The sequence below is a fragment of the Salvia hispanica genome, chromosome 1, assembly GCF_023119035.1.
Source record: "Salvia hispanica cultivar TCC Black 2014 chromosome 1, UniMelb_Shisp_WGS_1.0, whole genome shotgun sequence".
Classification (NCBI taxonomy): domain Eukaryota; kingdom Viridiplantae; phylum Streptophyta; class Magnoliopsida; order Lamiales; family Lamiaceae; genus Salvia; species Salvia hispanica.
The window spans coordinates 34,242,743-34,254,822 of NC_062965.1; the positions used below are offsets into that span (position 1 = coordinate 34,242,743).

General features: G+C 40.4%; 2 protein-coding genes across 3 annotated transcripts; one reads left to right on the forward strand and one right to left on the reverse strand.

The window, feature by feature from the left end:
- Positions 1–546: 546 nt before the first annotated feature.
- Positions 547–5,507, forward strand: LOC125201813 (DNA replication licensing factor MCM4). Of its 2 annotated transcripts, none has more exons than XM_048100069.1 (18): positions 547–665; positions 891–1,526; positions 1,625–1,753; positions 1,855–1,936; positions 2,101–2,233; positions 2,324–2,395; positions 2,493–2,618; positions 2,694–2,807; positions 2,885–3,097; positions 3,177–3,275; positions 3,582–3,742; positions 4,024–4,120; positions 4,206–4,367; positions 4,511–4,591; positions 4,674–4,752; positions 4,945–5,081; positions 5,167–5,223; positions 5,318–5,507. In XM_048100069.1, exons 1-18 carry the CDS (start codon positions 638–640, stop codon positions 5,390–5,392), a joined length of 2,481 nt encoding a protein of 826 aa, XP_047956026.1. In that variant the 5' UTR covers positions 547–637; the 3' UTR covers positions 5,393–5,507. The 2 variants fall into 2 exon arrangements, with proteins under 2 accessions (XP_047956026.1, XP_047956027.1); XM_048100070.1 differs by having other exon boundaries at positions 3,177–3,254.
- LOC125201814 (E3 ubiquitin-protein ligase RSL1-like) lies at positions 5,497–6,731 on the reverse strand. The gene is made up of 2 exons (XM_048100071.1): positions 5,973–6,731; positions 5,497–5,902 (listed from the first exon to the last, which is right to left on the reverse strand). The coding sequence occupies exons 1-2, from the start codon at positions 6,614–6,616 to the stop codon at positions 5,716–5,718; spliced, it is 831 nt and encodes a 276-aa protein (XP_047956028.1). The 5' UTR covers positions 6,617–6,731; the 3' UTR covers positions 5,497–5,715.
- Positions 6,732–12,080: the final 5,349 nt, after the last annotated feature.

Consider the following 12,080-nt stretch of genomic DNA (forward strand, 5'->3'; position numbering starts at 1 on the left):
AATTTCGTTTAGTCCAATGAGACGTTAAGTCAACTGGCCAGCCTAATCATGTGGTGGGGCTCAAAATATGCTATCGGAATATAATTCAATATATATGCATCCCAATCCCACCTTTTGAATGGAGTACAAGATAGGAGTACTTATTTAGTAAAATTATTGATAAAAATAAAATGATAGAAAAATATAATTAAATATTTTGATAAGGAGAATAAAGAAAGAGAATAAATTCTAGAGTGTCTATCTGAGTTGAGTTGAGACAAAGAAAAAAACGGAATGTGACCATCTTGAAATAAGATAAAGTGAGTATTAAGCATAATAATGATTTCATTCCAAGTGCATGAACTAATTTTCATCAAATAATTCTGGTTTCATGGTCAAGTGCTTATCTTCCTAAGACTCTTCCAGACTCTCCTTATACAAATTTTGATTTCAAAGAAGAATATAGGAGTGATACAAATATAGCTCTGGTCCAAATTAAAAAATAGGCCCAATAGTGAAGTATAAAGCCCAAACGTGCCCCCTTCTCACCATCAATTTTCCCGCCAATTTTCTGCAAACAACTATGCCATTTCCCTCGCCCTAACCGCTCTCTCTCTCTCATCTCTTTCTCTCACTATCATTTCAGTATACCTAGATCATGGCTTCTCCTGTCAACACGCCTGACGGTATGGTTACAATCGCTAATTTATAACTTTTCCATATTCTATCTGCAGTGTGTTGAATTCCGAGGTCATAAATCTCTTTAGATGTTTGTTTTACTTTGATTCACGAATTATTAAGCTTAATTTCACTAATAACGGAGTTAGGGTTCGCCCTTGCATTCGTGACGTTATGTCTACTGGAATACTAATTTCTTGAATTTGGGCGGTAATTTCTTTAATCGTCTTCAGATGCGTGGCCGAATAGCCCAGTCAGTAACACAGTATCATCTCCCGGTGGCCGCTCGCGCCGGAAACGCGGTCGTGATTCCAGCTATGCTACGCCTTCGCCGCTGCCATCAGGCTCACGTGCCAGAACACCCGTGGCAACTCCAACGCCGGCTAGTAATGCTAGACGCCGTGGCAGAGGTAGGCGACCGTCGGCCACCCCGACTGCTTCTGCCACGCCAAGCTGGAGTGATGATGTGCCGCCGTCTTCAGATGTTGGTGAGGGGAATGAGGACGAGGCTCCGGCAGTGTACGTTTGGGGCACGAATATCAGTGTGCAAGATGTTAATGCGGCAATTTTGAGGTTCTTGAGGCATTTTAGGGAAGATCCTCAGCAAATTGAGGGGAAATATATGAGAATGATTAATCATGTGATTGAAATGGAGGGTGATTCGCTTGATGTCGATGCACACGATGTGTATGATTATGATAGTGACCTGTATACGAAGATGGTTAGGTATCCTCTTGAGGTGTTAGCTATATTTGATATGGTATTGATGGACATGGTGGGGAGGATCAATCCTTTATTTGAGAAGCACATACAAGCCAGGATATTTAATCTTAAGAGTTCAATTTCAATGAGAAATCTGAACCCCTCTGGTTAGTGTTGACATCTGTAGTGTCTCTTAAAGTTACTTTATCTTTCCCTTTCATTATGGATGATCAATTAGTGTTTTGTTATTTACTCTGTTTGCCAGATGTTGAAAAGATGATTTCTTTGAAAGGGATGATCATTCGTTGTAGCTCTGTTATACCTGAGATTAGAGAAGCCATATTTAGATGCCTGGTCTGTGGTTATTACTCTGACCCAATTGTTGTTGAAAGAGGTAATTGCTTGCTAAGGCCTTTCCATTATTCATACGATGCATGTAATTTCTGATCCTGTAGATTCATTGGATTCCCAGTTTCTAACTTTTGGATCTACCAGGAAGAATCAATGAGCCGACAGTGTGTGCAAAGCAAGAATGTCTCTCCAGGAACTCCATGACCCTCGTTCATAATAGGTGCAGGTGAGTATCAAACTTGTTTGTAACTGGTTGGGTAGTTTTTGCATGACAAAATACTATTGAAATCACCAGCAGTTAAAATGGTTGAAGCTCAACATTTTTTCTTACTTGTTCTTAATCTTTCTTTGCTAACTGACTTCTTTTTTGCTTGTACGTATGGAACAAAGATTTGCTGATAAGCAAGTAGTGAGAGTCCAAGAGACTCCAGATGACATCCCGGATGGAGGAACGCCACACACTGTAACATTGTTAATGCATGACAAGTTGGTTGATGCTGGCAAGCCCGGTGACAGGGTAGAGGTGAGGTCACATGCAATTATATTCTCAATGTTGATATTATAGTATAGCATCATATTGTAACATGGTATGGGGTGCTATTGTTTCTGTTAGGTTACCGGAATATACAGGGCTATGAGTGTTAGAGTTGGTCAGACACAGAGGACAGTGAAGTCAATTTTCAAGGTATGCACTTTTATTTTTGTCATGTAAGCCATTGTTTTGAATGTCATCACTTTTGTGCATAAAGTATTTACGTGAATAATGAGTTCTTTTGTTTCAGACTTACATTGATTGTCTTCATCTAAAGACGACGGATAAGTCAAGAATGGATGTACAGGATCCAATGGAAACTGAAAATGAAGCAAGCACTGGGGACGATGATTCAACTCAGAAATCTGAAATCAATGTACTTTAAATTCCTTACTTGCAATGAAGTGTTAATATTGTTCTCTTGAGGATAATATTTTCTGGAATATTGCAGGTGGAGCAATTAAAAGAACTATCGAAACAGCCTGATATATATGAAAAATTGACTAGGTCTTTGGCGCCAAACATATGGGAGTTGGATGACGTAAAGAGAGGCCTTCTTTGCCAGGTGCCTTATACAACAACATAAGTTTGGTGATAAATGTGTTTATCAGTATATTATTTCTCATTATGTTTGGTCCTCAGCTTTTTGGAGGGAATGCATTGAAGTTGCCATCTGGTGCTAGCTTCAGAGGTGATATAAATATTCTCCTTGTTGGAGATCCTGGAACCAGTAAATCGCAGCTTCTCCAGTACATTCATAAGCTCTCTCCTCGTGGTATTTACACTAGTGGGAGAGGAAGCTCTGCTGTGGGGCTAACTGCTTATGTGGCCAAGGATCCTGAGACTGGTGAAACCGTGAGTAAATTTCATGAACAATGATCCCATATTCATTAACTCTGGAAGATTTGAACTTCACACAAATATGATTGTGTAGGTCCTAGAGAGTGGAGCCTTGGTTTTGAGTGATAGAGGCATATGTTGCATCGATGAATTCGACAAAATGTCTGACAATGTAAGGAGCATGTTACACGAGGTCTGAATCAAGTACATTTTCTTTTATTGTGTTCATGCTCATAAACTTATCCTACAGCAATAATACTCTGTATAAACCAAAAATCGGGATTTCACCCGGGCATTATTCAACAATGTTACTGCTGTTTTCCAATGTAAGCAAAATTTGCATGACCTTCCTCCTAATATTTTAGCAAAAATCATTTAGACCACGTTCCCCAACTACTGATGCAATAATGAGAAAGGGGTAACATGTATTAGGTGTAGATGAATTTTGCTTTAGGTAGGCTTGGAGGATTTCTGAACTCACTAAAGCTTTTACCATCAGGTGATGGAGCAGCAAACTGTTTCAATTGCGAAGGCTGGAATAATTGCTTCCCTAAATGCAAGAACTTCAGTGCTGGCTTGTGCCAACCCAATTGGTTCACGCTATAACCCTCGCTTGTCAGTGATTGAAAATATCCACCTTCCTCCTACTTTATTGTCTAGGTAAGGGCTTTCTACATGTTATTCGCAGTTACTATTTCAAGATTATTATTTATGAACTCCTGGAAACAAATCCTAACAATTTCAGTAGCACAGTTGATTGTTTATGACTCATTTATACAAGACAAGATATTGTCCTCTCTTTTCAGTGGTTACTTTCATTTTCAGAATTCATAGGATTTATGGGGATATGTGGAAGGATCTTAGCTTTCCATTGAATTAATTTAATAACTTGCCATATTGATATAAAAACTATGTACATTTGACTTGCATTTGTTTTCCAGGTTTGATTTGATCTATTTGATTCTTGACAAGGCTGATGAGGAGACAGATAGGCGTCTGGCGAAGCACATTGTGGCATTACACTTCGAAAATCCTAATGTTTGAACCTTTTTCTCTTTCATATTTTTCTGAATATTTTTTTGGAGACTTGTATTTATTCGTCCTAGTTTTGCCTTTCAATCAGAGTTCCCAGCATGATGTCATTGACTTGCCAACTTTGACTGCTTATGTAAACTATGCACGAAAACATATACACCCACAATTATCAGATGAAGCTGCAGAGGAGTTGACAAGAGGGTATGTTGAGATGAGAAAAAGAGGAAATTTCCCAGGAAGCAGCAAAAAGGTCATATACTGTATTAACATTTTTTAAGATCCTTAGCTGATTTGGATATTTAGTCTGTTTCCTGGTGTTAGGAGATAATGAGAATATAATTCAGGGTTTAAGGAATCAATGATTTTAGGTTTTTAATTGTTTTATGAATACAGGTCATAACTGCAACCCCAAGGCAAATTGAAAGTTTGATACGCCTCAGTGAGGGCTTGGCCCGGATTCGTTTGTCAGAATTGGTTGGTCAAGCTCTCTTTAGTAATCCTGGTTCGAACTTCAAGTGCTTGATGATTTACCAAGATTATGCACTTGAACATGCAGGTTGAGAAGTCGGATGTAATCGAGGCTTTTAGGCTTCTCGAAGTGGCAATGCAACAGTCTGCAACAGACCATTCGACCGGTAATAGTTGTATTCCCATTTCTGATTCTTCATTTTGGTTTTGCCTTCTTCCCCATCACATAAGGTTATTCAGTCAAAGGCCGACTTATATTAATTTCAAGAAAGTAACACCACAGTAGTTGGATGTTAAATTCAGATTCACTATCTTGGCTCTTTTCACCAGTATTGAAGCATTGATTATCATGAGAACAGGAACCATTGATATGGACCTGATAACGACTGGAGTATCCGCAAGTGAAAGAATGAGGCGGGAGAATCTGGTGTCGTCCACGCGCAGCCTCATTCTGGACAAGTTGACAATCGGAGGGTCGTCTGCTCGCTTGATGGAGGTTTGTGAAATTTCAGATTCATATTAAATACTTCAAGTTAAGGTTAGATGGTCTTGGCTGATTTGTTGAGAATTGTAATGTGCAGTTACTGGAAGAGTTGAAGAAGCAGAATCAGAGTGGTGCTGAGGTGCACCTTAGTGATGTGAGTCCCGTTCCCTCATCCCTCTCTATATGTTATGCATTCATTCATGGCTTGTATGAAAGCAAAGCAATTAACATTTTGTGTGTTTTGGCAGCTTCGAACTGCATTGTCGACTCTTTCAGCTGAAGGCTTGCTCGTTGTTCAAGGTGACTCTGTTAAGAGAATTTAGAATGTTGGTATGTAAGTACAGAGTTTGAGGAGTTCGGTTTGTAATCATTTGTTTCTGAATGTTAGTATAAAAAAATATCCTTAGTAGGCATCAAAAGTAAGGGCTGCCTCCAAAACGGTTTAACATTATCGTATCATCAACTAAACCGATGAACTCAACAAAGGACAAATAATGAATACCCGTTGTTGAATGTTACTACTACTACTATACTAAAGTAGCAAGCTGTATTCAACATTCAGTAACTATAAGAGAAGAGGGGGGATGAACTCATGTTCATACATAGCTAGCAATAAAGCGTCAGGTCCATGTCTATATTTGAAGATTTATTTGTTGATTCGTTTGTGTTTCTTGATTCCCCACAACGAGAAAAGAAGCGCAACATTGAGGAAGAGGATGAGTATACAGATTCTGTAGCACCAAACACGGCAATGCCGCAGAGAAGCGGTCATGCAACGGCACCACGGCTTGTCAACCAGCACTTGACACCGGTAGCAAAAATCGCTCCCACATCTGTATCAGTGAATTCAATACTAGTTTGCCTATGTGTGTGTGTTTATGAATTGAAAGAGAGAGAAGTAACCTGCATCTAATAATAGGGCAGCCCTCCATGAGCTCGACGAAATGCCTGCAGCGCGGGCACCTCCTCCACTTATTCTGCTCCACCAGAATCCCAAACGCCACGTCACCCCCATCCCTGTCCTCCACGCTCTCCTCGCACGTGAATCCCGCGTGCCAACTCCCCTTGCACTCGAAGCAGAACATCTCCTTGCAGTTAGGGCACTTCGATTTTCCCGCCACCTCGCCGCACTCGTTCACGATCAGCTCGTTGCACCTCACATTAGGGCAATAGCACCTCTCCACCCCTGCGATCGCCGACTCGCACAGCACGTCGCACCACCGCACGAGCAGCGCCGCCCCGACCACCTCCGCGCACTCCAGCGGCAACAGCTCGTGGCGGCAGCCGACGGCGGGGCATCTCACGCGCCCGGAGTTGTGGTCCTCCACCTCCACGCGGATGTACTTGGCCACGCAGTCGGTGCAGAATGGGTGGTGGCACTTGTCGCCGTTGCGGAACTTTTTCTCGGATTTCGGCGCCGGCTCCACGCAGATTTCACAGGTGAATTCGCTGCTCTCGTCTTCGGATTCTTCTCCTCCTAGCTCTTGCTGTTCATGTTGATTTTGAGGTGGTTCGATTTGGGGGGATTTTGGCAATGAGTTTCCCATTTTTTTTTGTTCGGTTAGGTAATTGTTTGAACTGAATTGAGTATAGATGATTTAGTGATCGAAGATTTGGCAACAGAGTGATGAATTGGGTAACAAAAAAAAGGCGAAGAATCAGTAAAACTGAAAAAGTGGGCAATGACTCTAAACTGTGAAACGGTCTAAAATACGAGTCCATTTAGGTAATGCCGTTTTAATTTTTACTTTTGCATGCGTTTCTATTTTATTAGTAATTTATTATCATCATAATAATTCATATGCAACTTTTCCAAAGTTGATTGAGGCATATTCGTACGTGTCATCCCAAGATATTTGGAAGCAGGGATAATAAGATACTAGGTATGGAAAATAATACATCGTTGATTGAGATCATATATTTATATACTCCTAACTGTGGTGCTTTAATTCAACTTTACTAAAGCGACATTTTTTGGAGTTAGAGCATCATCCACAGTAGTGTGCACCTCCCAATAGCCTAACACTAGGTTATTCCAAAAATACCTCGTGTTACGTCATTAGGACATTTCACTACACTGCCACATTACTAGGATATCCCAGTGCACAATAGTAGTCTAGCACTAAGACTGGCCGACGTCCTAGCAAATAAAAAAAATTGAAAAATGAAATGCAAAGTTATAAATATTGAGCATAAATAATAAAAAAATAAAAAAATCGGGACGGTCGTGCTCTTATCTAGGTATGTCAGTGTAGCCCGCAACCCGTGGGCTGGTCCGAATAGCCCACAAAATTCATAGGGTTAGGGTCGGAAATTTCTAGCCCCGAAAAAATTAAAACCCGATTAGCCCACACCCGATTAACCCGCAATCCTTTAGGGTCAGACCCGAAAACCCGATAAAATATCTATTATTCAATATTTTTACTCCTAATTCGACACTTCATTGATTAATTTTATAATATAGATATCTAAAAAATAACTTTCAATTTTATATTAAATATACAAATCATATATTGAACTTTTATTAATATAAAAATTGATAAATAAATTAAAATTTTCAAATTCACTAAAAAAATATTTAAAGTTCTAAAACATGCATTAAAATTTTTAAAAATATCTCAAATATTAGTATTTGATCATGTTTATGATTATGTTTAAGCATATATCTCAAATTTATCATAATTAGATATTTTAAATTTTATAAGGATTACTATTTTTCACCATTATTTATTAGAATGATCGCATGTTAATATTACCGGTAGCAACCATTAACCCGGTGGGCTAGCCCGAAACCCGAGATTTTAGGGTTAGGGTTGAACTTTTATAACCCGAAAAAATCATAAACCGATTAGCCCGCACCAGATTGACCCGCAACCTGAGCGGGTTGGCCCGGAACCTGATGGGCCAACCCGATTGACATCTCTACTCTTATCTGCGCAATAGTAGACACGAGATAACACGTCCGATTTCGGGCATGGACAAGAGCTCGTCCTACCTCTTGTCCGCTATTGTGCGCGGACACCCCCACGGACTAACCGCTAGTCCTACCTCTTCTCCACTCCTGCATATGCTCTTAAAGATATATTATGAATTTCATGATACACGGGCGTTGATCTAGCCACGAAGTTGGGCATAAACCCACAATTATTTTTAAACATTTAAAAGTTCTCCATCTTATCCATGACAAACCTTGTCATAGATCTCCTCTTCATCCCCTGTCTTTGTCTGACAAGAACTCCACCATGTTTACCAGTACCAAGCAATGCTTGACTGTCTTTGTCTGACAAGAACTCCACCATGTTTACCAGCTCCAAGCAATGCTTGAACTATGAAGCTGGCAAAGCCTTGGTCAACATATCGGCTGCATTCTCCTCAGTCGAAACTTTTGAGACTTTCACAACACCCTTCTCAATTTCATCTCTCACGAAGTGAAGTCGCACGTCAATGTGCTTGCTTCTCTCATGATACATTTGGTGTTTTGCCAGACATATGGCGCTATTGCTGTAGCAAAGGACAGTCACACATCTCTGTTCGAACCCAAAATCAGTTAGTATCCCCCTGAGCCACATACTTTCCTTCACTGCCTCAGCCAACGCAATATATTCTGCCTCGGTTGTTGAGAGAGCTGCAACCGATTGGAGATTTGACTTCCAGCTTATGGCCGAGCCAAACAAGGTGAACAGATAACCTGATTGAGACTTCTTGTTGTCTCTGTTTGCTGCATAGTCGGAGTTGAAATACCCTATCAAAAAATTCTCCTAGTCGAAGTCAGACTTCTTGTAAAGAATTCCCCAACTAGTCGAACCCTTTATGTATTTGAGTATCCACTTGAAGGCTATCTAGTGTTGTCTTCCATAATTGGACATATCTCTGCTAGCAACACTAACTGAATGTGCAACATCAGGTCTCAAGCATATCATGCTATACATGATACTCCCAACAATATTAGAGTATGGTATCATGCTCATCTCAGTTCTCTCATCATCATTTTCTGGGCACTGCTCCATAGATAGCTTAAAGTGCTGAGCAAAAGGAACATTCACATCCTTAGCATTTTCAATCTGGAACTTTTTAAGCAGCCTATTCACATACTCAGTTTGCTGCAACCTCAACTCTCCTTTTACTCTGTCCCTAGTGATATCCATACCCATGATCCGCATAGCATCTCCAAGTTCTTTCATCTCAAAATCCCTTCTGAGATCAGCTTTGATGTCAGCTATCACTCCCTTGTCTACATCAGCTATGAGCATGTCGTCGACATAAAGTGGCAGATAAGTTGTTGTTTTCCCATCTCTCTCTTTAATATAAATGCAGCTATCATACAAGGATCTCCTAAAACCAGATTTGATCATATGATCAAACCTTTTATACCACTGACGGCTGCTCTGTTTGAGACCGTAGAGGCTCTTCTTCAATCGGGATACCTTTTCCTCACTTCCTAGAACAGTGAACCCTTCAAGCTGTGACATCAATATGGTCTCTTCGAGCTCACCATGTAGGAAAGCTGGTTTTACATCCAACTGTTGAAGTTCCCAGTTGTTGTATACCACTATAGCCAGTAGCATTCTTATTGAAGTATGCTTGACAACAAGAGAGAAAATCTCATTAAAATCAATGCCCTCTTGCTGAGTGAAACCTTTTGCCACCAACCTTGCTTTAAATCTGACTTTGTTTATGCCATCAAACTCTATCTTCTTTTTGAATATCCATTTACAACTTATGAACTTCTGCAATCCCAGATTATCTACAAGTATCCAAGTATTGTTCTTGAGTAAGGATTGTATTTCCTCATTCATAGTTGCAATCCACTTACTCCTCTCAGGACTCTTCATTGCTTCTTTGTGTGATGATGACTCTGAATACTCAAGGCTCTCAGCAATGCACAAAAGCAAATGAAAAAAGTTCATAATCACTAAATCTGGATGGGACTCTTCCCTATCTCCTTACTCTATCTCTGGCTAGGAGGTAGCTATCAAGGTTGGTCTCTGAGCCTGGTGCATTTTCTTTATTCTGCTGGTTCCCTTGGTTATTGATGTCATGATCACTACAATCATCAGAGTCATCTTGCTCAGTATTTGTAATCCCCCCAGACTCCACCTCAAACCTTGTATCCATACTTTCTGAAACTTGATGATCTCCATTCTGATCTTTCTGATTCTGCAGGTATGGCATGATCTCTTCTTGAAAAATAACATCTTTACTGACTATCAATTTCTGATTCTCATCCTCAATGCACCATAGCTTGTACCCCTTCACTCCTTGTGGATACCCAAGCATAATACATTTAGAGGCTATGGGATCCAATTTTCACTGCCTAATATATGCATAAGCACAACAACAAAAAATTCTCAGATTTGAGTAGTCTTCCACCCTGCCATACCATCTCGAGTTTGGGGTCTCATGCTTTATAGCTGATGAAGGGCATTTGTTCAAAAGCTTAGCAACTGTAGTTACTGCTTCGGCCCAGAACTTCTTGGGAACTCCAGACCTTAGAAGCATGCATCTAACTCTCTTGAGCAAAGTTCTACTTAATCTCTCGGCCACCCCATTTTGCTGGGGGTTTCTTGGCACAATCTTGTGCATCTTAATCCCCATTTCCTTGCAAAAATCTTCAAACTCCTTGGAAAGAAACTCCGGCCCATGATCGGTGCTGAGATACTTCAAAGAAGTCCCCTTCTTCAATTCTACTGCATTGCACCAGTCTCTGAATTTGCTTAAGGCTTGGGATTTTTCCTTCAAAATGAACATCCAACACTTCCTTGAATAGTCATCGATTATTGACATGAAGTATTTTCCCCCGCCAATACTCTCTGATGAACATATCCCCCACAAACCACTGTGGGCATAATCCAATGGTGACGTAGAACTGTGCACTCCCACTCCATATGGAAGTTTTTTTGCTTTTTCCCAAGATGCATTTTTCACAAGCTTGGAGTTTCTGTGATGTATCAACATCTATTATTCCCCTCTTGGCAAGCTCCTTGACTCCCTCTCACCTACATTACCCAATCTCTCATGCCATATTCTAAACTTATCCTCTTCTGCCAGATACATGTCACCACTATGACCAACAGTATGTAAATAAATACAAGCTTCCTTTCCTCATGGCCTTCATGACCACTCTCTGACCTTAATTTATACTCATGTATCCAGCCTCAGAATTGAAAGAACCTTTAGACTCAAGCATTCCAAGAGATATAAGGTTCCTCTTTACTTCAGGTATGTATCTCACACCAGTCAAGATTTTCATAGAATTGTCATGCAACTTTTATATGATATTTCCTATACTAAGAACATTACATACTTGATTGTTTCCTAGGAGTACAGATCCACTTGCAGGTATAAAATCCTCCAGCTATGCTTTTTGAGATGTCATGTGAAAACTACAGCCCGAATCAACAATCCACATAGCTTCTGCTATGGTATCCATGATGTTCAGAATCTCAGGTTGTTACAAACCTTTGGCCAGATCTGCTGTATTTTGGCCAGCCTCTTCATCAACCATCTTTTTCTTCCAAGAAAAATAATTTTTCTTCAAATGTCCGGGCTTCTTGCAATAGTGGCAAGACGTAGTCTCCTTCTCACCACGGTCTTTCTGCTTCTTCCCATGCTGCTTGGACTTCTTTCCTTTAGCACCCTTGAGCTTCTTGATGTTCAACGCCTCTGCCTTTGGTTCTTGCCGCCCGAAGCTCGTTTTCTAGAGGTCCTTCGTCTTGAGAGCGGATTGAAACTCCTCAAGAATTATAGTTCTTTCTCTTCCATACATCATCGCGTCTTTAAGTTGCTCATATGACTTTGGCAGAGCATTCAACAGTATGATCGCCTCGTCTTCAACTCCAAGACTCACATCGATGTTCTCCAAGTCATCGATGGACTTGTTGAATTTCATCCAGCTACTCCAATAGGTTCTTATCCTCTCTGAATCGGTATGAGTAGAGCCTTTGTTTCATATACAGCCGGTTTGCGAGAGACTTAGTCATATATAGTGACTCTAGCTTCGCCCAAACGCCG

Coding starts and splice junctions, on each gene's coding strand:
- LOC125201813 (XM_048100069.1), top strand. CDS start 638: ATGGCTTCTCCTGTCAACACGCCTGACG. Junction 2,234..2,323: donor AGCCCGGTGACAGGGTAGAG/GTGAGGTCACAT, acceptor TGTTTCTGTTAG/GTTACCGGAATATACAGGGC. Junction 4,121..4,205: donor TACACTTCGAAAATCCTAAT/GTTTGAACCTTT, acceptor CCTTTCAATCAG/AGTTCCCAGCATGATGTCAT.
- LOC125201814 (XM_048100071.1), bottom strand. CDS start 6,616: ATGGGAAACTCATTGCCAAAATCCCCCCAAATCGAACCACCTCAAAAT. Junction 5,903..5,972: donor TGCCCTATTATTAGATGCAG/GTTACTTCTCTC, acceptor TCACTGATACAG/ATGTGGGAGCGATTTTTGCT.